Here is a 23,507-nt window from a genome sequence, read left to right as displayed (position 1 = left end):
ATAAGATAGGAAGGAAGCCATATAGTAGACAGATAAAAATTAACATTGCTCAAATGGCACAGAAGTGAAGCAATGATAAGATATCAGTAGCTATTAGACGCATTAACCATTGTAAATGAGGTCTCAGATGAATTAATAATTTGCATCTCTTTCATCCACCACATTTCTCCACACAAACACTCTCAGTTTATCTTACTGACAGAGAGAGAATATCTCGCTCAAAGTAAGTCGTTAACAGTATTGATTTAAACACCATTTCATGCTGCGAAACAACAGTCATGAACATTCCCTCCCCTACATCTCCATGACTGCTCCTGTGTGTTCAGGAGGTTACGCTGTTGTTTGACCTTATATATTGTCATAGCTTCTTTTGCATCGCTATACTGGTTTGCTAATTTTAAAATTGTTAAGTTATGAAACATTTCGAAAGTGTCTTTTCATTCAACAATGCAAACTGAAGGAGCAAAAAAAAACTGCTTTGACTGCTCCAAAGATAAATAAAGGAGGTCAAGTGAATTTTCAAAATAAAAAGAAATCTAGTACCAGTGTCTTTCGGCACCTTCATCTAATATGTCCTAACCTCTGAACAGTTAATAAACCACTAAAGCAGAGTTTTTTTTTCAATCCTCCAGCATCCTCTAACTAGGAAATGCAATCCTTTGTTTCAAAGAAACATAGATGTGTCTTCCTGAAACTAAAACATTGCAGAATTTTAACTCTAGGAAGTCTTATGTTGTTGACACATAACCTCTCATTTTACTTTTTTTTTAAAACTTCCCCCTCCTTTTTCTGACCTCCCATCTTCTCTTTGAAAGCTCCAATCCCATGGAGATGGTACAATACACAGAATCCTGTTATTACTCAAGTCAGAATCTTGTTAACGATGGTTGGTAGGCCACTTGAATGCAATGGGAATCACTTCACCAGCATCCACACACAAAGGTGGGTCTAAAAATCAACCTTAAAAGTCACTCCCTTTTGTACGGAATGCCACTGCAACTATATCATGGGAGGTCAGCTTATAATTAGTTATGATGATCTTGAATTCACTTTGATGAAATCACATTTCCTAACAACCCGGTTGGATGAATCCTCAAAAATAAAAACCTTGCAGTGCTAGCAAGAAAGAGTGGGATCTTGGGTGGCTCTTTCAAAGAGATTTAATACTGGAATTCTGGAGATTTTGGTCTAGATGACTGAAAGTTGGGCAAAGGATGTGGGCAATTTACAAGAGGCCAGACTTAGAGGAAGGTAGATATCTTGATAGATTTAAGGATTGTAGTTGGGTACAACTCATTAGAGATAGGGAGAAATGAGATCATGGGGGAACTAGAACACTCAATTTTTAAAATGAGGTATTGGTAGACCTCGAATGAACGTGGGTCAGCGAGGAGTGATGAGTGAGGGAGCGATGAGTAACAGAGATGGTGTAAATTAAAATAACGAGCGACAAAGTTTTGGATAAACTCACATTTATGTATGGTGGGAAACTGGTGATAATCAGCGATGCAGAGAAATAACTGAGACTGGAAGTAATAAAGCGTGAATAAAGGTTACATTTATAACCATTTTTGTAGGCATGACTGCCCATAACATCAATCTGTACAAATAATAAGCAAAAACAGGCACATAAAATAAATAATATTAAAATTGGTAGCATTCATAAACTAAATGTTTCTCAATTTTTCTTCGGTTTTCTAAGAGGAGATTCTTAGGTTTCCATCGTAGCAAGAAAGTATGAGAAAAAAAAAGTGCTCAGAACCAGAAAAAGGAGAACAAATTAAAGAATTTTAAACTTGGAGTTGAGCGTGATGTAACTAGAGCATTGCATTTTTTGCCTGTTACTAACATTTCAAAGCACAATGATAGTTCATTTATGTTTTCTAATACTTCGGTAAACCTGTAGGAAAATATTGTTCGGATGAAAGGTCACTGGATTTGAAATGTTAACTGTTTTTCTCTCTACAGATGCTGCCAGACTTGCTCAGTTTCTTAATTATACTTTCTCTTTTTGTTTCAGATTTCCAACATCGATATTTGTTTCTATTTTAGGGAATCACTGTTAATTGCTAACTCCCTGAACATGTTGGAAGTCCATTAGTAGATTGTACAGCATCAAAAATAGATTAGATGCCCTACAGTGTGGAAACAGGCCCTTTGGCCCTACAAGTCCACACCAACCCTCCGTAGAGCAACCCACCATCCCTCCCCCTCTGATTAATGCATCTAACACTATGGGCAACCTAACATGGCCAATTCACCTGACCTGCATATCTTTGGACTGTGGGAGGAAACCGAAGCACCCAGAGGCACGCAAACACGGGGAGAATGTGCAAATTCCTCACAGACAGTCGCCAGAGGCTGGAATTGAACCTGGGACCCTGGTGCTGTGAGGCAGCAGTGCTAACCACTGAGCCACCGTGCTGCCCCGTTCAATTTTTAGAACATAGAACATAGAACATAGAACAATACAGCACAGAACAGGCCCTTCGGCCCACGATGTTGTGCCGAACTTCTATCCTAGATTAAGCACCCATCCATGTACCTATCCAAATGCCGCTTAAAGGTCGCCAATGAATCTGACTCTACCACTCCCTCGGGCAGCGCATTCCATGCCCCCACCACTCTCTGGGTAAAGAACCCACCCCTGACATCTCCCCTATACCTTCCACCCTTCACCTTAAATTTATGTCCCCTTGTAACACTCTGTTGTACCCGGGGAAAAAGTTTCTGACTGTCTACTCTATCTATTCCTCTGATCATCTTATAAACCTCTATCAAGTCACCCCTCATCCTTCGCCGTTCCAACGAGAAAAGGCCGAGAACTCTCAACCTATCCTCGTACGACCTACTCTCCATTCCAGGCAACATCCTGGTAAATCTTCTCTGCACCCTCTCCAAAGCTTCCACATCTTTCCTAAAGTGAGGCGACCAGAACTGCACACAGTACTCCAAATGTGGCCTAACCAAAGTCCTGTACAGCTGCAACATCACCTCACGACTCTTGAATTCAATCCCTCTGCTAATGAACGATAATACTCCATAGGCCTTCTTACAAACTCTATCCACCTGAGTGGCAACCTTCAAAGATCTATGTACATAGACCCCAAGATCCCTCTGTTCCTCCACCTGACCAAGAACCCTACCATTAACCCTGTATTCCGCATTCTTATTTGTTCTTCCAAAATGGACAACCTCACACTTGGCAGGGTTGAACTCCATCTGCCACTCCTCAGCCCAGCTCTGCATCATATCTAAGTCCCTCTGCAGCCGACAACAGCCCTCCTCACTGTCCACAACTCCACCTATCTTTGTATCATCTGCAAATTTACTGACCCACCCTTCGACTCCCTCATCTAAGTCATTAATAAAAATTACAAACAGCAGAGGACCCAGAACTGATCCCTGCGGAACTCCACTTGTAACTGGACTCCATGATGAATATTTACCATCTACCACCACTCTCTGACTTCGACCGGTTAGCCAGTTTTCTATGGACTTGCTCACAAACTTACTAATGGAATTGATATCTAAAAAGATTCGAGTTCTGGCATTTAGGAAACCACATGCAAGTCAATGCACTCCCTTTTAATTTCTCTTCCCCCACCTCAAAAGATATGGGTCCTACGTTGTGACAATTTTTAACAGATGCTGTATCACTTTTGTGCCAATTCGCATTCCACATGTGTCAACTTATACATAACTTATACATTGATGGGTATTTGATGATGAACCAACACAGACCCTAACCTAGCTTGTCTCAGGAATCATTCTAGATAACCATCAGGCACACATGCACCAGTTATCTAATACTCTCTCCCTTACTAGGGGACAAATGAATGGCAATAAGTTACTCAATCCTTTGGGCTTGTTCTACAATCACACCTCACTACATTTTAATCTGACTTTTGGTTCATTGGTAGCTATTTCACCTGCAAATCTGAAAGTTTTTGGATTGTATCCCAAACCAGAGCAGAGCAATCTGCATGATCTAAGCTGGTGATCCAATGCAAGAGCATAAAAGTGCTGTAGCATCAAAGGTACTATGTTACAATAAATCTCATCTGCTCTCAAGTGCACACCTAGTTTGTACAGCACTATCCTGAATAAGACCAGGGCGGTTCTCCCCAGAGGCCTGGTCTGTACTTGTCTGGATTGCTTTTTCTAAAGGTCCCTAAGATCAATTGGTTTTTCGATAAAGGATATTTTTGGTTTGTGGATACATTTACTGTTAAGATCTGTTTGAATCTGAAATGGTCCTCCAAACATGTCTACATATCCATTCAGGACCGCTTTCAGAAGACTGTCAGTTCATAGACCTTTTGGTTTTCAGACATGTGGATGAAGGATACCTGACCTGTATTCATTCCTTAACCAATTATATGACAATTTTCTGTTTTCGCCAACTTACTGCTTATAATTGGCTGCTATATTTCCTTCATCACATTATACTTCCAGAGTAATTAATTGGCTATACCGCTTCCTGAGGTCTTCAATGGCATTTTATAAATGAAAGCCTTTTGTTTTCAAAATCAATTGATCCCAGTTGTGAAAATCAGAGGCTCTGGTTGTAAGTTTGTTCGCTGACCTGGAAGGTTCATTTTCAGATGTTTCGTCACCATACTAGGATACATCAGTGAGCCTCTGGTGAATCAGAGGCTAAATCAGAAGGGCAGTCACCAGAACAGTCAAGTACCATCGGGTATAACATATTTATCTTCAAAACCATTTTGAAAGATACGCACTTATTATAAATATGTGTAGATGCATTCATTATTGCAACAGTTTTAAAGAATTCAGATAATGCCCAACTGGAGAAAATGATTCATCAAAAGTTCCTGTGCCATGAAGGAATATCACAACATCCAACATGAAGAAGTTTCATTTCCACTTGAATTGCTCTCCACATGATACAAACTAGAGAAAGAAAGAATTTGCACCAAGACTTCCAAAAGCTTTCACAATCAAAGATGTACTTTTTGAATTACAGTCACTGTTGTAATGTTGAACATGCAACAGCCAGCTCCTACAATGAATGCATTAATTCTCAAATAATGAGATATTGCAGGGCTGAGTTGCAGAGGCATCTGGGTGTCCTGATGAGTGAACCACTAAAAGTATGCAGGTACAGCAAGTAGTTAGGAAAGCTAATGGAATATAAATGTTTATTGGGAGGGAATTGAATGGAAAAGTAGGAAGGTAATACTTCAGCTATAAAGCGCATTTGAAGTATTGTGTATAGTATCAGTCTCCTTATTTAAGGAATAATGTAATCAAGTTTGATGCAGATCAGAGAAGGTTTATTAGACTTATACCTGGCTGGATGTGCTAGGCCTGTATCCACTGGCGTGATTGAGTTCAGTAAGAAACAACTTTACTGAAGCATACAATAAGGATTCTTAACAGAGTGAATGTAGAAAGAAGGATTTTTCTGCTAGAAAAACCTAGAACTAAAGGCTAATGTTTAAAAATGAGGATCACCTATTTAAGATAGAGATGAGGAAAATTTTTTTTCCCCTCTCAGACAGTAATAATTCTTTGGACTGCTCTTCCTCAAAAAGTGATAGAAGCAGAGTATTTGAATATTTTAAACGATAGGTGGCTGGGTTCTTGGTAAGCAAATGGGTGAAAGGTTATCAGGTGTAGGCAAGTTAATGAGTCAAGGTTACAATCAGAGCAGTCTTGATCATATTTAAGTGTTGGAGCTGGCTCAAGGGGCAGAATGGCCGATTTCAGCTCCTAACTTGTATGTTTGTATAATCTTTTGATTTTGGCGTTGGCTCAGGGATAAATATTGGCCAAGACACCGAGCTTCCCTGGACGTCTCCAAATTAGTGGTGTAGGCTATTTTATGTCCACCCAAATGGGTAGCCAGATTAATATCTCACCTGGCATAAAGTGCCAACATTGTCAGTGTGGCATTCCATTAGGACTGCACTGAAGCAGCAGCCTAGATTTTGTGCTCCAGTCTCTGGACATGGACTCAAGTCCACAACCAGCTGACTCAGAGACAGGAGTGCGTTGGAATTTCAGACAGGGTTTGGGCTTTTCACAGATGGAGTGAGATTGGCAGACAAGATTGAAGGCTTTACAGACTGGCAACGACTTCTGGTTTTCAGAGATAACACTTTGGATTGGATTATCAAATTGCAGAGTCTCAACTGCTAAAACATGTAAACATGGAGAAATGTATTCAAAAATAAAATACATATATGGATTGTAACTGTTGCAGTGTACCAATTCTATTTATTTGTGAAATATTTGCAAAAAAGAGATACATTATTTGTTCTGTAGTGGAAACTTTGCTAAAATGTAACTCCTTAGATGTATTAGAGCAGTTCAGCTGGTTTACATTAAAAACATGTCCATTACTTATAACTGAGTATGCAGTGTTAACAGCCAGGACCTTTTATATTGGGGAATATTGCAGCTGTGATTCAAGGCTCACTATTACCACCTCAAATTTATTGAAGGTTCTTCAATTCAAGTCTTAACAGAACAAGGCTCAACATTAAAAAAATAGGGAAAAGGTTTCACCAATGTTAACACTAATGGATTAATAAAGAGAATCATGATCAGGAGGGAGGTTATGAACAAAACAATAATAAAAATTGCTGGAAAAACTCAGCAAGTCTGGCAGCATCTGTGGAGAGAAATCAGAGGTAACATTTCAGGTCCAGTCACCCTTCTTCAAAATTCTGAATATTTTATGGCTGAGCTTTTCCAACCATTTCTGTTTTTCGGCATCCACAATTCTTTTGTTTTTTTAGGGGATTATGAGGCTTTTTTTTTAAAAAAAGTATAATTTACAGCATTTGCAAGAGAAAGGGATGGAAAGTAGTTATTCCTGAAGTTGAAAGTTGTTCTCATCTCCCGTACGTCTCACAACTGATGTATTTTTTAAAAAGTTGTTAGAATATGAACAAAGAATGGATTTCCCAAATTGTACTAATTTTCAAAATATTTAGCCCAGATAATTAAAGTCTCAACAAAGCACAAGACTTTGAGAACAATTCTTATATTGAATAAGACTGCTAAAAGTAAGTGGGCAGGGTACGTCTTTACATTGACACATTCTCCAGACTACATCAAATGTCATATACTCTAATTTACAGAATAGAACCAACCTATTTGACACAAGTGGCATAAACGATTGTTGATTGAGGATAACTATTAGCCAGGACACCAGAGAGAATTCCCCTGCTGTACTTCAAAACAGCGTTTGTAATCCATACCCTGAAAAGCTAGATGGTATCACTGTTAAACATCTCGTCCAAAAGTCACTACTAGACTGCAGTTTTTATGTTTAATAAGTTTTATGTTTAATACCACAGTGTGGTGTTTATATATGGGTGGCAGTGTTCTCCAAAGCCTTCAGCACAGTGAGTTTGCATTATAATACAATTGACGTGGTAACACTGGTTTAAAAATCACCTTAAGATGCGAACGGATGATCAATGACACAGCATGTGCAATAAAATCACTACATATATGGGAAGTACTAAGATGCTTTTGATAGTGTTTCATTGCCACCCCTAGAGACTATCACGTGACCCACAAAACGTGTTGCTTTGTGTACAATTTTCCACATCACCTGCACTAAATAGATCCCTAAACACACTAGTTTATTTTCATGAGTTTTTTTAAAAAACATTTGCAACAACGAATCTCAAATGCAGTTACTACAATTTGCTGCAGAAAAATATACATGTTTGTCAGCCTCTCGCGTAATCTATTGTCCATTGGATTGTCTGAAAAATACAGCCAGTAACTCCATTTACATTTGAAAGGCCCTTGTGGAGCAATGCCCCTACCTCTGAACTATGAGACTGGGTTCAAATCCCATCTTCTCCATCGTTGTAAGATTACATATCTGAACAGGTTGATTAGACAATACATTATATATAGTTTTAAATTCCCAATGGCCTTCCCAAGAAACTGTGAGTAGGTCAAATTAAAAGATGTACATCCTGCAGTCAACCATTGTAGAACACTCCATTATCTGTATTTACAAGAATATTGCTTGTTCCAACTTGTTGGTGATAGTTTAGTCAGCCTGGTACAGCTAAGTGCTAACTGAAAGCAGGTAGTGTCAAATAAGCAGCCATCTTTTCCCACCAAAAAGCGAAGATGTAAATGTAGTGGTTATGATACCGGGTTAGTAATTCACAGGTTAACAATGCAGATCTCATGGGTTCACATCTTACCATTGCAATTGACGAGTTTAAGTCCAGTTTTAAAATACTTTTGCAAATAGATCCCTGATATGGGTTGAAGTGACCATAAAGGCTCTGCTGTAAGTTCAATGACCTGAAACATTAACTCGGTTTCTCTTCACAAATGCTACTTGACCTGCTGGTCACTTTCCCACTCTTACTGTTTTATAGGTGAAGCCTCCAGATTGCTGTAAACCTCCGCTGGTTCACTACCATTCTTTGGAAGACCAAACATCTGTTAAGCTTCTTTCCTGTATGTGATTCCTGCCCCACACCAACATGGCGAGGTCTTACCTGCCCTCAGAAGTAGCCATGCAAGCCACAGAGTTGTAATGCCATCTCAGGGGCCTGACTAGCAATGCTCACATTCCAGAGATATTTCAAAGTAGAATAGTAAATTCCCTACATCTAAACCCACATGCTTGCCTGTGCATCTTTCATACGTTTGTCTTAACAGGAAACCACTGCTGTGTTAAGGATGTGTTCCTGCTATATGTAACACTGCTTCAAAACAACAAAATGAATTTATGTAGCATCTATCAGGCCATCAAACATCCCAAGGCATTTAACATGAAATTTGACGCAGCCATGTAAAGCATTATCACGATAGTGGCCAAAAGCCTGGTCTAAGGAGAGTGTTAAAAAGCAAGGCAGAGAGGAAGGGGAACAGAATCTAGAAGCTGGACACCGATGGTGCGACAATGAAAACCGAGAATGCACAAGAATCTAGACTGTTCTAGTTTCTCAATTGCAGGAACACTTTCTTCCATCTTGTGGCCCTCTTGGTGAACCAAGAGCCAGAGGCTTGCAAGACAGAACAGAATTTGGGTCTACCTGCTTAAGAGTCTGCTGTGCTGAGCTGCTGGCTCTACTTACAGGGATGGAGAGAAAGAAATGAGAAGTCTTCATTTTAAATGAATGACACAGAGAGAAGAACAATCAAATACATCATTCCTATCAAGAGGTGGACGTTTGGTGCATGTTCTTCTAAGTTAAAGATTGCAGTGAAGGGAAGAAGAAAAATTGCATGCAAAATCTTGAAGGTCTATTGCATTCGGTTCTGGTCACCACATTACGGGAAGGTTCTTTGGAGAGGGTGCAGAAGAGGTTTACCAGGATGCTGCCTGGATTAGAGGGCATGAGCTATAAGGAGAGGCTAGAAAAACTAGGGTTGTTTTTTCTGGAGCAGCAGAGGATGGCGGAGACTTAATAGAAGTCTATAAAATTATGAGATGCACAGACAGAGTTGACAGTCAGAATCTTTTTCCCCCCAGTGTTGAAATATCTAAATGAGAGGGGAAAGATCAAAGGAAATGCAAGGGCCAAGTCTTTTTTTAAAAAAAAGACACAGAGTGGCAGGTGTCTAGTCACGCTACTGGGGTGGTGGTGGACGCAGAATACGATAAAGGCGTTTAAGGGGTTTTGAGACGCACATGAATATGCAAGATATGGAGGGATAAGTACCAAAGGCAGTCAGAAGGGATTAGTTTAATTTGGGTCATGTTCAGCAGAACATCGTGGGTCAATGTTCCTGTGCTGTACTGTTCTATGTTCTATGTCTGTGTGCTCTGCAGTGTCACATAATTAACTAATTTTATTAAGTAACCCCACTCCTTCATGAGCTAGCAAGAGATGGCTGCCCTCAGTCTTGGGGAAGAAGTACCACTCCCCTGAAGAGGAGGAAGCTTGGGAGAAAATTGGCCACTCCACAGAAGGAAGGTAGTATCTTCTTGTTCCTTTTAGGATGGAGATCCTATCAACTCCATTGCAGTTGCAACCAGGTTGGACACCCTAGACAGTGCGACCCTTGTGACTGGAGGAATCTGGAAATAGCTCAATATCCCCAGTATCCTGTTTGATCCAAATGGGACCACAGTGATGAAGCTTCATACGTACATCACCAAAATACTGAAAAACCTCATCAAATTCTTCCAGTACAAAAGGCTGTGCTCTGCTGAGATGTTGCCCTGCTTAGGGAGAGCAATCAGATACTGCCTTCAGGCCCTGCAGAGATGCCACTACATCAGAAGTCCCATGCAACTGTAGGTTAAATCCGTTCAGATTCCCAGGCTGTCTGTAATTGTATTGGAGTTGAGAATTCACACTGATATAGGGTGTGAGAGATTGAAGCCCTTTTTAATTATGTGAAGGGGCTGCTCCTTAACCTTTTACTGCACTTCATTCCTGATCTTTGGCCACTCAGGGTGGAGAAGGATAGGCAGACTTGGAGGACCTTTTTATTAGTCTGCTTCTAGTTCCAAGGTAACAGGTCCAGCTCAAGTGGAGTTTAGGACATCCTTGGACTCAATTGCTTGCCTCTCTGTCATGGTTATTTCCTTGCCTGGACATCCTTACAGAGGGAGCATGAGGTATCCATTGATGGAACTTGTGGTATTGTACAACTGATGGGCACCACAGGGACTGGAGTACATTTTTTCAACCCTGGAAATGTTTCTAATTTGAATTTGATGTTTGCATTTGTTATTTTTTGTCACAGTGTCTTTCTAAGGGCAATGAGGTTATTTTCTTATTTGTTTTATTGATTGCTCAAGGATACAAATCGGGGCTCTCGCAATAAAATGGTATTGTCCCTGCCTCTGAGCCAGGAGGCCTGGTTTCAAGTCCTACCTGCTCCAAAGGTGTGTCACAACATCTCTGAACAGGTTGATTAGGAAACATCTACAAATAGGGGCTGTTCAAGCAGGCAGACGTGTGTCAAGTTGTATTTGAAAACAGACCTATTGTTGAGAAAAAGTCTGGGGTCTGCTTGTGACATTGACTTTCTGGGCTGGATCAATTTAACATCAGGGAGGGATGTGTGGCTGAAGGAAATTACAGAGGGAGGCACAGTGATTTGAAAATAGGGAAGATGGTTAAATCAAGGCATTGATGGACCAGGAACCAACATTGGTCAGCAAGCTGATGGCTGAGCAGGACTTAGTGGACAGCACTGGGGGCAGCATGATGGCCCAGTGATCAGCACTGAGATGGACTGCCTTACAGCACCAGGGACTTCAGATAACTGTCTGTGTGGAGTTTGCACTCTCCCTCACAGTATCTGGGAGGGTTTCCACCAGGTGTTCTGGTTTCCTCCCACAGTCCAGAGTTGAGCAAGTTAGGTGGATTGGCTATGCTAAATTGTCTCGTGACTAGGGATTGCAGGCTAGGTGGGTTAGCCATATGAAATGTAGGAATTGGGTCTGGGTGGGATGCTTGGAGGGTCAGTGTGGACTTGATGGGCTGAAAGGTTTGTTTTCACACTGTAGTGATTCTATGATTCTACTGCAAGTTAGGACAAGGGCAGAAGAGTTTCAGATAAGTCCAACTTTATCTTCGGTTCAGAAAAAAACACGGTGTTTAGTTTGGGGGAAGTAAATTGACCAAACTTAGTCTGTTACACAAATATCTTAGTGTTATGTATACATGGGACAAAAGCTATAAAAATGTCTTCGCATCTCACCCAAATGCACCTAAAACACTGGGACTGTGCTAATAAGATGCAGCTTTAGTTTAAGTAACATGTAATTCTCTCATCACAAATACCCGACTGAAACAGATTGGAATTGTAATTTTGTATGCAGAAAGGAAACCCCCTCTGTGTTTATATTTTTTTAAAAAAGCAAAATTTTATTTAAATTAAAAGAAGTTACCTCACCTTTGTGCTCCCCCCCAAATTCCTGGCCATTGAGGTGGCATTTTCATTATGTGTATTTTACTGTTAGACAGGTGCCATGGATCTCTTTCTACTAACAGGCTGACCAGGTGGAAATGTTTTGCAAATAACAGAGGATACATAATTGGAACTGGCACGTTATAAATGTGTCTTTCCAACAAAATACTCTGATCAATATGGTCAGTGTGCTGTTCTCATACAATGCTCAGTCTGTGGAGCTGACAGGATGATAAAAAGGCTATAATCCATTCTTTCTGCAGATAAATGAACTTCTATCAAGCTGACTTTGGAAATCATATTTTAAATCAATTATTTAGGACAGGCCAACAGAAATGTTTATGGAATTTTCAGTTTGCCATCTGTTATATATAGAGACATCCTTTCACTTTTCCCTGTTGCAGTTCCAGCCTTTAAAGATTATTATAAACCCAGGTACTACAGGAATGCAAACTCTTACAGTAACCTCATGACATATTCTACCAATCTGGATTAGTGGTGCTGGAAGAGCACAGCAGTTCAGGCAGCATCTAAGGAGCTTCGAAATCAAATGCTGCCTGAACTGCTGTGCTCTTCCAGCACCACTAATCCAGAATCTGGTTTCCAGCATCTGCAGTCATTGTTTTTACCTATATTCTAGCAATCTGTCTTGTGCAGCTTTGCAAAGTCTTGCCATAAAATATTTCCACTCTAAAAATCAATCGATCTTAGAAAACAGAATCGACTACTGACAGCTGCTTTCCAAAGGGCATTGCACATCAGTGCAGTTCATCTCAAAAGGTAAGTTTTCTCAGCAAGACAATCAGAAAGCAAACTCAGCCCACTTCTGTAAACAGGTTTGTCCATAGTGCTAACAAATACAGCCTACCTTTCCTATAAAGCCAAACAGCCTAGTTTGACAAAAGTGCAAATGACCATGATCCACCTTCGCAATAGTGCGAAATGTAGCCTTTGTTATTAACCCAATAAATACAGCCCATTCTCTCAATAAACATTCCACTTCCACAAGAGCAGCAAAAAAAACATCCACTTCACAAAAAAGCCAAATATATCCCGATTTCCCAAATATATCCCAACTTCCCAAACTGCAAACAGGCAAAGCACAATCCATCTTGACAATAATGCCAACAAATGCACCTACAATAGAATAAATGTCTAGCACAGCCTACTTTTACAATAATTCCAATTTATTCAGTTCCCTTCATAAAAGCCTTGACAAAAACAGCCCCCCACCTACGCAATAAAGCAACAAGAGTCCTTCTTTTGAATTCACTCTGAACTCCGGTTTCTCACCTTCCCTGTGCCCCGTCTCCCTCCAGTGACAGCTGGTGGATATTTCCAGCACTGATAATGACAATCTAAGGTAGCAGACAGAACCGAGTGCCTTCCTCCACCCTCAAATGTCCGAGTTGAAGACACCACTCCCTGTGGTGCTTACAGAGCGAGGCGGCTCAGCACATGCCTACCGATCCCCACTCCTTCCCCCCCCCCACCTCGCTGTGAACCCGCTTCAAGTGGCGGGCGCTCAGAGCGCTGCTATCCGGGACGGCGCTCGGCAAAACTTACCGGAAGCCTGGTGGAAGTCTGAAAGACCTGAGGCTGCAAGTAAAGTGAAGACCCAGAAGGAATCCATTAGTCCCATAGCTTAAAAGGTCCCGTCTGATGGCGCCCGAAGGGATGTAAAGTCAAGAAAACAAGATGTAGGAAAGTTTCTCAGTGAAGGCTTTGTCGTTGCTGCAACTTTTGAGTTCTCTCTGTCTGTCCGCCTCAGAGTCAAAATGCGCCTATGAGTCATTGGTTTATGTACTTAAGGGGAAACAGGAAACTTCAAATTCAGGAGGAGGGCTGGGATATCACTGAGAGGGAGAAAGCTAAGAAACCCTGTAGCCAATCATTGTCTGGTTTACATCTCCAGCAGAGCAATATACAATTTCTAACGCCCAGAGAGTTTTTTTTAAAAAGCTACACCAAAATGTGCAGCTTTGCAAAGGGGAGGTTCCACAGTTTCTGATCTCAGTAGAGAGGGAGCTGCCTCATACATGTGTCTGATCTGGTTGAAGGACACGATTATTTTATGTCCTTCATCATGCAGCATACATTTACCGAGCCCTTGCCTTCTATCTCTGCTTACTGAGGGGTATCACTTCAAAATGGACGAAGGTGAATTGCGGGGAAAGCACAGAGTGCAGGCCAAACGATCTCCTCCTGCAGAGTTGATCTGCCCCAACTTTCTCCCTGAAAAGTCAGGCAGGCTCCATTTGTGCCTGGCCCAGGATTCTTGGGAAAGGAGCAGGAGTGAGCTATTCACATAGATCAACGTGGATCTGTAGCTCAATGTAACCGACTGTCAGATTCCTAGGATGGGACATGAGATGTTCGACATCGGAGGGGGCGGGGTGGAGTGGAGATTGGGGTTCCCAGGCACCCATGTTCGTTTTCAATGCCAGTTGTAGTACCCTGGTTCAGTTAGCATTGTGGCCTACAATGGACCTGAGGGCTGGGGATGGGACTGACAGTTATGGGGGAGAGTAGGACGACCAAGGCCAGGCTGTCAGCACAGTTTTGAATGGGGACTGGGTTTGTTGGTACTATGCCATTTATTGGCACTTTAGTAAAATTGGGCTACACTTATTGCCCCTCTATTGAGGGAGGCACGTGTTTTTGTAGCCAAGAGTGTGGTGCTGGAAAAGTACAGCCAGTCAGGCAGCATCTGAGGATCAGGAAAATTGATGTTTTGTGTCATCAGGAATTGTGATTCTAGGCTGCGATAATTGAGTGAGTGATCTGTGGAAGATTACTCCGTTCATTGGAAGAGAATGATTTATTGAAGTGAGCTGTACTCCAGGGCCAAACCTATATACAGAAGTGGGCAGTATTTACTTTCTGATGCCTTGTTAAGGAAACCTTTTGTATTTGTATAGAAGTGCAGAACTTGGCGATGCTAAAAAGAATCATGGGGAAACGTCCTATTGGATCCTGATGGTGAAAGATGTAACCAAATTATGTGAGAATTCTGCCGAGGCCTATCTCTATATTGAGAGCAACTCACAGCAACTTTTAAGCGAGGTGTGGGTGTCTAGGGAGCAGAAGATTGCCTATTACAGCAGATTATTATTTGTTAATGACCTTATTAACTGCACATCAATATGTAGCTTCCCATTCTACCACCTGCTGCAAGCAAACTCGATGCTTAGAGTGCTTGACATGGAAATCAGTCTGAGTGTCTGATGACTTCAGCTAACCTCTATACGTGTGAAGAATCTCCCTGATCCTCATCCCTCAATAGCATCTCAGGACATGATCCATAGCCAGCAGTCACATGTACTCATTTTCAGTGGACACGGGCATTCAATAATTGCCAAACCCTCCAGACTTTTCTGGCACCTATCTGATCGATTTGATGCTGAGAAAGTACAAGTGCTTTGCATGCAACAGCAGCAAGTAGCTTTGAAAGGTTGCTGAAAGGACACTTTGCGCACGTGGGACAATCACCCAGTTTATGGATTGGACCAGGCTGTATCTCAGGGCTGCGCACTTGCTCCCTTAGTGCTCACTCACTCACTTACCTGGATGCTCACAATATTCCTGCCTTGTAAATTAGTGCAGTCACACAACTCCGGGTTCAGTTAGCTCAGTTGACTGGATGGTTGATTTGTGATACATGAACAGCGCAAGTTGAATTCCAGCATCGGCTGAGATTACCATGAAGGACTCAACTATGCAAGCTCGCCCCTCACTTGAAGCATGGTGACCCTCAGGTTAAACCACCTCCAAGGAGGGAGCAGGACAATGGCAACCTTAGCTTTTTACCTTGCAATTAGACAGTGCCTTGCTTGACAATGGTCCTCAGTCAAGGGGGCTTCACCCATTGTTCAAACATTTGAGATATCTTCTCTTTCCACTGTAATCAGAGAGTGACTAGGCACCTGTGCTGTCAAAAGTGATGGCTTCAGGCACATCCATGAATCTGGGCAATATGCAGCAAGTGATGATTTGTTCAGGATAACCATTAATGTGAAAGAGAGTTTTGATATCCCTTATATCAGCATAAAGTTTACACCATGAACAAATGGTTAGAGTCCTGTTCATGAGGTTACTAATAAGGCTGATCTCGTAGTGTACGGAACTGTAGAAATCCCAACACGTATGTTAACTGGGGAATGTAGCTTTACAGTAAATAATAGTGGAAAACGCATTGGCAGTTTTGGAAACTATTACATTGGGTTAGTTTGAATTTCACTTTTGAAATGGATTAGTCACATAATCATAGCATTTCTCACAGCACTATTAAGATCTGTAACTTTCTTATCTCCAGACATGATTGCAGATTCAGTATTTCAACCTTAGTTCTACAACAGCTACAACATTGGAGTTGTTGCATCCAGTTCTTTTTATTGTTGAGTCATGGGTGTTATCCGCAAAACAAACCAATTAATTTATTCTCTGTCACTTCTGTGAAAACTATACTGATTCTTCTCAGTGAAGTAATCAATCCTGACCTTTTCCACACTATCTTCAAAGAATTTAAAAATTTATATCAGTGGTATTTTACTTAACATTCTTTCCCACACTTTCTTGAAAGATTAAATTAATCTGTAAAATGTCATCTCGTGATTGACCACTTCCATCCTTGGTGTACCTCTCTCCCTTTTCTTCTCCACTTTCCTCAAAGAGAAATGAAACATCCTGTTGTAGTCCTAGAGTTAGAGTTACTTCAAAGATTCAGTGTAATGAGTCAACTAGAATTTTTTCTACAACTGATCAACAGGAAATATTCAAAGCCACATATGCTTTGTTAATAAAGATAATGGTGATTAGGTGACAACAAAGTACTGGAGATCTTTCTCATTATAATGCAATATCCTGCATGCACCCTGAATAGATTACCTCCTGTGCCATTAAGTTACCTAGAAGATGGGTTGGTTGAGGCCCATCTATGTGGTAGGAAATAGGGAAGGTCCCGGACGATTGGAAGATGGCTGTAGTAACCCCCTTGTTCAAGAAAGGATCAAGGCAAAAGATGGAAAATTATAGGCCAATCAGCTTAACCTCGGTTGTTGGTAAAATTCTAGAATCCATCATTAAGGATGAGGTTTCTAAATTCTTGGAAGAGCAGAGTCTGATTAGAACAAGTCAACATGGATTTAGTAAAGGGAGGTCATGCCTGACAAACCTGTTGGAATTTTTTGAAGAGGTAACAAGTAGGTTAGACCAGGGGAACCCAGTGGATGTGGTCTATCTGGACTTTCAAAAGGCCTTTGATAAGGTGCCACACGGGAGACTGCTGAGCAAGGTGAGGGCCCATGGTGTTCGAGGTGAGCTGCTGGGATGGATTGAGGATTGGCTATCTAACAGAAGGCAGAGAGTTGGGATAAAAGGTTCTTTTTCAGAATGGCAGCCGGTGACGAGCGGTGTCCCGCAGGGTTCGGTGCTGGGGCCACAGCTGTTCGCATTATATATTAATGATTTGGATGAGGGAACCGGGGGCATTCTAGCGAAGTTTGCCGATGATACAAAGTTAGGTAGACAGGCAGGTAGTACTGAGGAAGTGGGGAGGCTACAGAAGGATCTAGACAGGTTGGGAGAGTGGTCCAGGAAATGGCTGATGGAATTTAACGTGAGCAAGTGCGAGGTCTTGCACTTTGGCAAAAAGAATATAGGAATGGACTACTTTCTAAATGGTGAGAAACTTAATAAAGCCAAAGCACAAAGGGATCTGGGAGTGCTAGTCGAGGATTCTCTAAAGGTAAACATGCAGGTTGAGTCTGTGATTAAGAAAGCGAATGCAATGTTGTCTCTTATCTCAAGAGGGTTGGAATATAAAAGCAGAGATGTACTACTAAGACTTTATAAAGCTCTGGTTAGGCCCCATTTGGAGTACTGTGTCCAGTTTTGGTCCCCACACCTCAGGAAGGACATACTGGCACTGGAACGTGTCCAGCGGAGATTCACACGGATGATCCCTGGAATGACAGGTCTAGCATATGAGGAACGGCTGAGGATACTGGGATTGTATTCGTTGGAGTTTAGAAGATTAAGGGGAGATCTAATAGAGACGTACAAAATAATACATGGCTTTGAAAAGGTGGATGCTAGAAAATTGTTTCTGTTAGGCGAGGAGACTAGGACCCGTGGACACAGCCTTAGAATTAGAGGGGGTCATTTCAGAACGGAAATGCGGAGATATTTCTTCAGCCAGAGAGTGGTGGGCCTGTGGAATTCATTGCCACGGAGTGCAGTGGAAGCCGGGACGCTAAATGTCTTCAAGGCCGAGATTGATAGGTTCTTGTTGTCTAGAGGAATTAAGGGCTACGGGGAGAACGCTGGCAAGTGGAGCTGAAATGCGCATCAGCCATGATTGAATGGCGGAGTGGACTCGATGGGCCGAATGGCCTTACTTCCACTCCTATGTCTTATGGTCTTATGGTCTTATGGGTAAGGTTTTCCCTGTTTTACTGTGCATTTCTAGTTGGATGACATAGTAATATAGTAATGATTGTTTGCACCAGTTACTGCTGTGGATGTTTTGTTGACTGAGCTGTGCCAGATGAACAGTTTTTCATTTTCCCACCTTTATCAGCATTTGCTAGAATCCTCAGTCAAGGGTTCATAGACCTTGATGTTATGTACAAACATAATGTTTGGGTACTTTTGACAAATGAGGGCTGGAAACTACCAAGCGTGCAAACATATGAATTTTTATTGGTTTTTACAGAGAAATGGTTTAGCAGGACCCCATTAGAGCTTCCTTCCTCCACATCTCAGTTCCTTGTGCTCTACCATTATCTGAAATCTCTGATGATGCAACTATTAACCCCATAAGTTACAGTGACCAGTAACCTGATTCAGCTGATCTCAGCTAGGAGATAAGCTGCAATGAGGCTTTTCAAGATAATACTCCTGATCTCAGAAGGGCTGACATGAAGAAAGGATGCATGGACAAAGGAGTGGAATCAGATTCCCTGGGAATATATCCCTTTAGGATGGAAGGGGATGGTGACAAAACTTCAGCAAAGAAGAACAACATCCTTCTGATAAAACCCATATTTGAGCAGGAGGAATTGATCCTTATACAGTCTAGGAAAAGAATCAAAAACCAAACAACATTACAGAAACGTAGTCTGATATGCAGGATTTTCCATAATGCCCTGCATCCAGCCAACCTGTTACATCAAACCCAATAGAAAATGCATTAAACATAATAAATAATCGGTACAACAGGACAATGTTGAAATATTTCTTGAACTATTGCATCATAGAATGGCAACAGCAAACAGGAGACTCTGGCCTATTTGTAAAAACAATTCAGCTTTATTCACTCTTCTGCTGTATCCCAGAGATCCAGCATTTTGTTTTCCTCTTCAGATGCTTCTCAAATTCCCTTTAGAATACCAGGCAAAATGTTGCCTCCACCAGTTTCTCAGGCTATGCATTCTAGCTCCTAATCACCCACTGTACAAAAGAACTTCTCCTCAAGTCATCACTTGTTCTTAAATTGATTTGCTTTAGTTCTTCATATCTCCATCAAATGGGAACAGCCTCTCTCTGTCTGAAGAGAACTCTTATGATTTTGACCACTTAAATAAATCTGGGAGAAAGTGAGGACTGCAGATACTGGAGATCAGAATCGCAAGTGTGGTGCTTAAAAAGCACAGCAGGTCAGGCAGCATCCATGGAGCAGGAGAGTCAATGTTTCGCGCAAAAGCTCTTCATCATTCCTGATATAGAGCTCATGCTCGAAATGTTGAGTCTCTTGCTCCTCAGATGCTGCCTGAGCTGCTGTGTTTTTCTAGCCACATACTTTTCAACACTTAAATCTCTTAACCTTGCTATCTCTCTCAGGAGAACAGCCTTTGCTTCTCTATCAAAACAAAGAAACAATTTAGATTTATACAACTTTCACATCCTTTGGATATCTTAAAGCTAATTAAATATTACTGAAGTGTACTCACTATTGTAATGTAGTTTGCAGCAAGGTTGCACATTCAGATGGCCATTATTACAATAATGGCCATCTACTCTCTATGGATATTTGAATGAGGGAGAGGTTTCTCACTCAAATGCTGCAATGCACTAAGGTTAGCAGGGAGGACTGATGACACCTTGGTTCAACCACTGAACCTTCAGATGATACCTTCAACGATGGAGCATTCCTTCAGTATTGGACTGAAGTGTCCACTTAGAATATTTTCAAATTTTGAGAGGACCATCATCGGTCTGACTCAAAGGTGAGTATGCTATCACTGAGCCAAGGCTGAATGCTTAACTGCACATTTTCTGAATGTTGCTGGCTAATTTCTGGTCCCTTTTGGGGCATAGATACTAGGATGGATAGACATTGTATTATTTTAGTTAAGGATCCTAGAAAATCAGGACACATTTTTGTGAACGTTTCCTCAGATGACTCAATGAATTGAGAGAAAGGTGGGACAGGGGAAATTGTAAACATTTGCAGAAAAGTGGCATCATGTTTTATGTTTTTCTGTGTTCTTAAGTAAGTTACAGGGGTTTTTATTTTGTTGTTCATGTTTGGGATTACAAAGTCATAGTAGACAGAGAATTTTGATCAGCTTAGCTCAGCTTGCAGCATTCTTGCTTCTAAGAGCATTTCTAAGCAGACTGAGAGAATGCTGTATTATTGCAGAATAATACAGGGTTACAGGGAAAGGAGGGTGAGAAATGGAACTGGCCAGATTACTTGTGCAAAGAACTGGCATGGATAGATTAGCTATCTATCAATGGCTTGCTACTGTGCTACATTCCACACTCCATGATAAAACAGAGAACTGTGGATGCTGGAGACCTGAAACAAAAATCCAAAATTGCTGGAGAAACTCAGTACATCTAGCAGCATCTGTGGAAAGAAAACAGAGTTAACATTTTGAGTCCAGTGAAAGTAGATTCAAAATGTTAACTCTGTTTTATGTCCGTAGATTCTACCAGACCTGAGTTTCTCCAACATTTTCTGCTTTTGCTACAATTCCACAAGGTCATTCCTGTTTGTGAAAGCTTACTCGACTTTATTGTTTGCTAAGGTCCCCATATTACAACATTCAAAAGAAGTGAAAAACTTGTATTCATATCATGCTTTTTGTGACCACTGAAGGTTTCAAAACTCTTTATAGGATAGTCAGATAAGAATATAATATAAGAAATTCAACAGCCAATTTGTATTTCGCAAATAGCAGTATAATAATGACCAGATTTTTAAGAAAATTTTTATTTATGATAAATGTTAGACAAGACACCGTGACATCTTTCCTGTCTTTCTTGCATCCACCTGAGCACTGAGGTCACATGAAATTCAACACGTGCAACAGTGTCACGCTCCCTCAGTACTCCACTGGAGCGTCTATCTTGATTTTTGAACTTGTGCCCTAGAATTGGATCTACATCCAACATTTTGTCATTCAGAGGCAAGAGTGCTACTTATTGAGCCATGGTTGAAATTGTTTCATAAGCACTTCACTCCTTGTAAACATTTGTGATCTCAAAAGACCACGAGATACAATTGGAAATTTATCTATCCTTCTCTGTTCTCTCTATCCCTATGTGGAATGCTGTGCAGAACCTGTTTTCATTTTTTAAATTTTGTTTTGTTTCATAGCTTGTATATCATTAACTTGGTCAACAGTTTAGTGATGCTGTTTCCTTCCAGGCAGAGCTTTGTTACAATCATGCACTTTGTACCTTTGTCATGTCTTGGGACGTTATCTTTAAAGTAAGATGGAATAAAAGGTGGGGGTTGGGTGGGGTCATGTAACCTGTTCTTAATTCTGCCTGACAGCAAACTTTGAGATTGGGAACTTGCTAGATCTGTTGTGTAACTATCAGGGTGGTGTTAGAGATTAAAGTGGGGAGGTCATGATTGTTTTACTGGGAAGATTGTGCAAATTGTTTACATTTAGAGGCAGTGGCAGCAGTCTGTTTGCTAACATTTGATAGACATTGCATCTTCATAATCCCAGAAACATTTTGAGAATGTTGAATTGTAAACAGTTGTGCTCTAACTGACTATTTAGTTCCAATATTAAGGAAAGTTGGGCCCTTAAGGATAGCTAATCAACATTGCTACCTGGATATAAGGCCAATTTCATTCATATTGCCATGATGATGGGCTTCAAGATTGGAAGGGTGCAGAGAAAACAGTTGTAGTACCAGGTTACAGGCTTTCTGGAAATCTTAGACAGGTTAGTCCATGAGGATCCAGGAAACAGAGAGTAGCTGAAGACTAAAAGTCTCTCTGCTTCAATGTTGTGGAATGTAGGTCGAGGATGACACATAAGAAGACCACATTCAATCGGAGTTAAATGAATCTGGAAGATTTGCTTAGCCAGCACTAGAGATGGGACCTCCAGTGACATTATCAATTCTGGTACTGGAAGTTACTCAACTAAGAAAAGTTAAAATCGGATTTAAATCTTTAGGATCTAAGAATTCACTTGGATTAATTTTTTCTCTGTTGATCTTAAGAGAATTGTACGCCTGCTGAAAGAATAGGTAACATATACTTGTGAAGATTTTTCAGGTTGTAAAAAATGAAGAGAGGTATTCCATTGTGAGGTTTAAAGTATACATTAATGAAAAATATAATGCTTAGTCAATAGTGCTTTTAGTCTTTTGGTACAGTAAATGTCTCTAAAATGTTAAATCTTGTTCAGTAATCCTTTCAGCCATTAACTGGAAGTTCAAAAATATTTTTTCAAATTTATCCATCTCTATGGAGATTGTAATAACTTGGATAATACATTAGTGTTATGTTGCTACAAGTTAAAATAAATAGCAGAGAAACTGGAAAACAGTGCAAGTGGCTCGCCAGTTAAAATATGTTTACCAAAAAAGTCTAGGAAATATAAATCCAATCTCCTCTACCTGCTGTGGGCTGTGTGACCAACATCTGGTTTTACTCTATTGCTAACACATGGTTTTGTCATGATATCATTGGTTAAAGTTTCTTTTAGCAAATTGTAGGCAGGCTGAAAGCTAGGAAATTTGCATATTTCCTCATCACAACTGCAGGTATGGACCCTCTTAAATAATTCCACCTGAAGTTCTATTTGGGCACATAGTCTGAATGTCTCATGGTTGTTTAATTTCAAACATAGGTGAAATGAGGACTGCAGATGCTGGAGACTCTAGACTCTAATTTCAAACATACTTTAAACTCTTTCTTCCTCAGTACTGCCAACATGAGTTGCATATTATTTATTTAACAGGCTTTTCACTGAAATTTTAAATGGGCAATTTAGGTAGATGTCTGCAATAATTCAAAACAACTATAAAATGAGTTGGACCAATATGCCATGAGGTTAAATTGGACAGCTCCCAAAAATGGGCAATTATTCTGTGCCTGTTCAGGGTTTTTAGGGAAACAAGCCGATTTCATGTGTCCTGCTCATTCCCATAATTCAAGGGACCCAGAACTGGGAGGTGAGCATAAGATAAAAGTAGTTTGCATATCTTCAAGCCACCTTGCCTCTGTTAAAGACGAGTTGCATCAGGACGAGAGCACAAATTGGAGTTCTTGTATAAGTTACGCTGATGTCAAAAATTCTGATAATTGCATTGGTTTGAGGGTACCGTAAGGTTCTGAGATGCTGCTTTGGAAATCCCAGAGGAGT

The 23,507-nt window shown here is 40.8% G+C and overlaps 1 protein-coding gene across 6 annotated transcripts in view; it reads right to left on the bottom strand.

The window, feature by feature from the left end:
- Positions 1 to 13,740, bottom strand: part of tgfbr2b (transforming growth factor beta receptor 2b) — an 81,260-nt gene extending 67,520 nt beyond the window's left edge. For 2 of the 6 annotated variants that reach the window (XM_072560683.1, XM_072560682.1), the window contains exon 1: positions 13,453 to 13,736. In XM_072560683.1, the coding sequence (XP_072416784.1) occupies positions 13,453 to 13,528 (76 nt within the window). In that variant the 5' untranslated portion in view covers positions 13,529 to 13,736. Of the gene's footprint in view, positions 1 to 13,179; positions 13,297 to 13,452 lie in introns of those variants that run through there. The other 4 variants (XM_072560681.1, XM_072560684.1, XM_072560685.1 and 1 more) reach the window with 4 other exon arrangements.
- Positions 13,741 to 23,507: the final 9,767 nt, after the last annotated feature.

This window comes from Chiloscyllium punctatum, chromosome 41 (assembly GCF_047496795.1).
Source record: "Chiloscyllium punctatum isolate Juve2018m chromosome 41, sChiPun1.3, whole genome shotgun sequence".
Lineage (NCBI taxonomy): Eukaryota > Metazoa > Chordata > Chondrichthyes > Orectolobiformes > Hemiscylliidae > Chiloscyllium > Chiloscyllium punctatum.
Note: the sequence above shows the minus strand (reverse complement) of the source record. Positions and strands in the feature narration are given on the sequence as shown.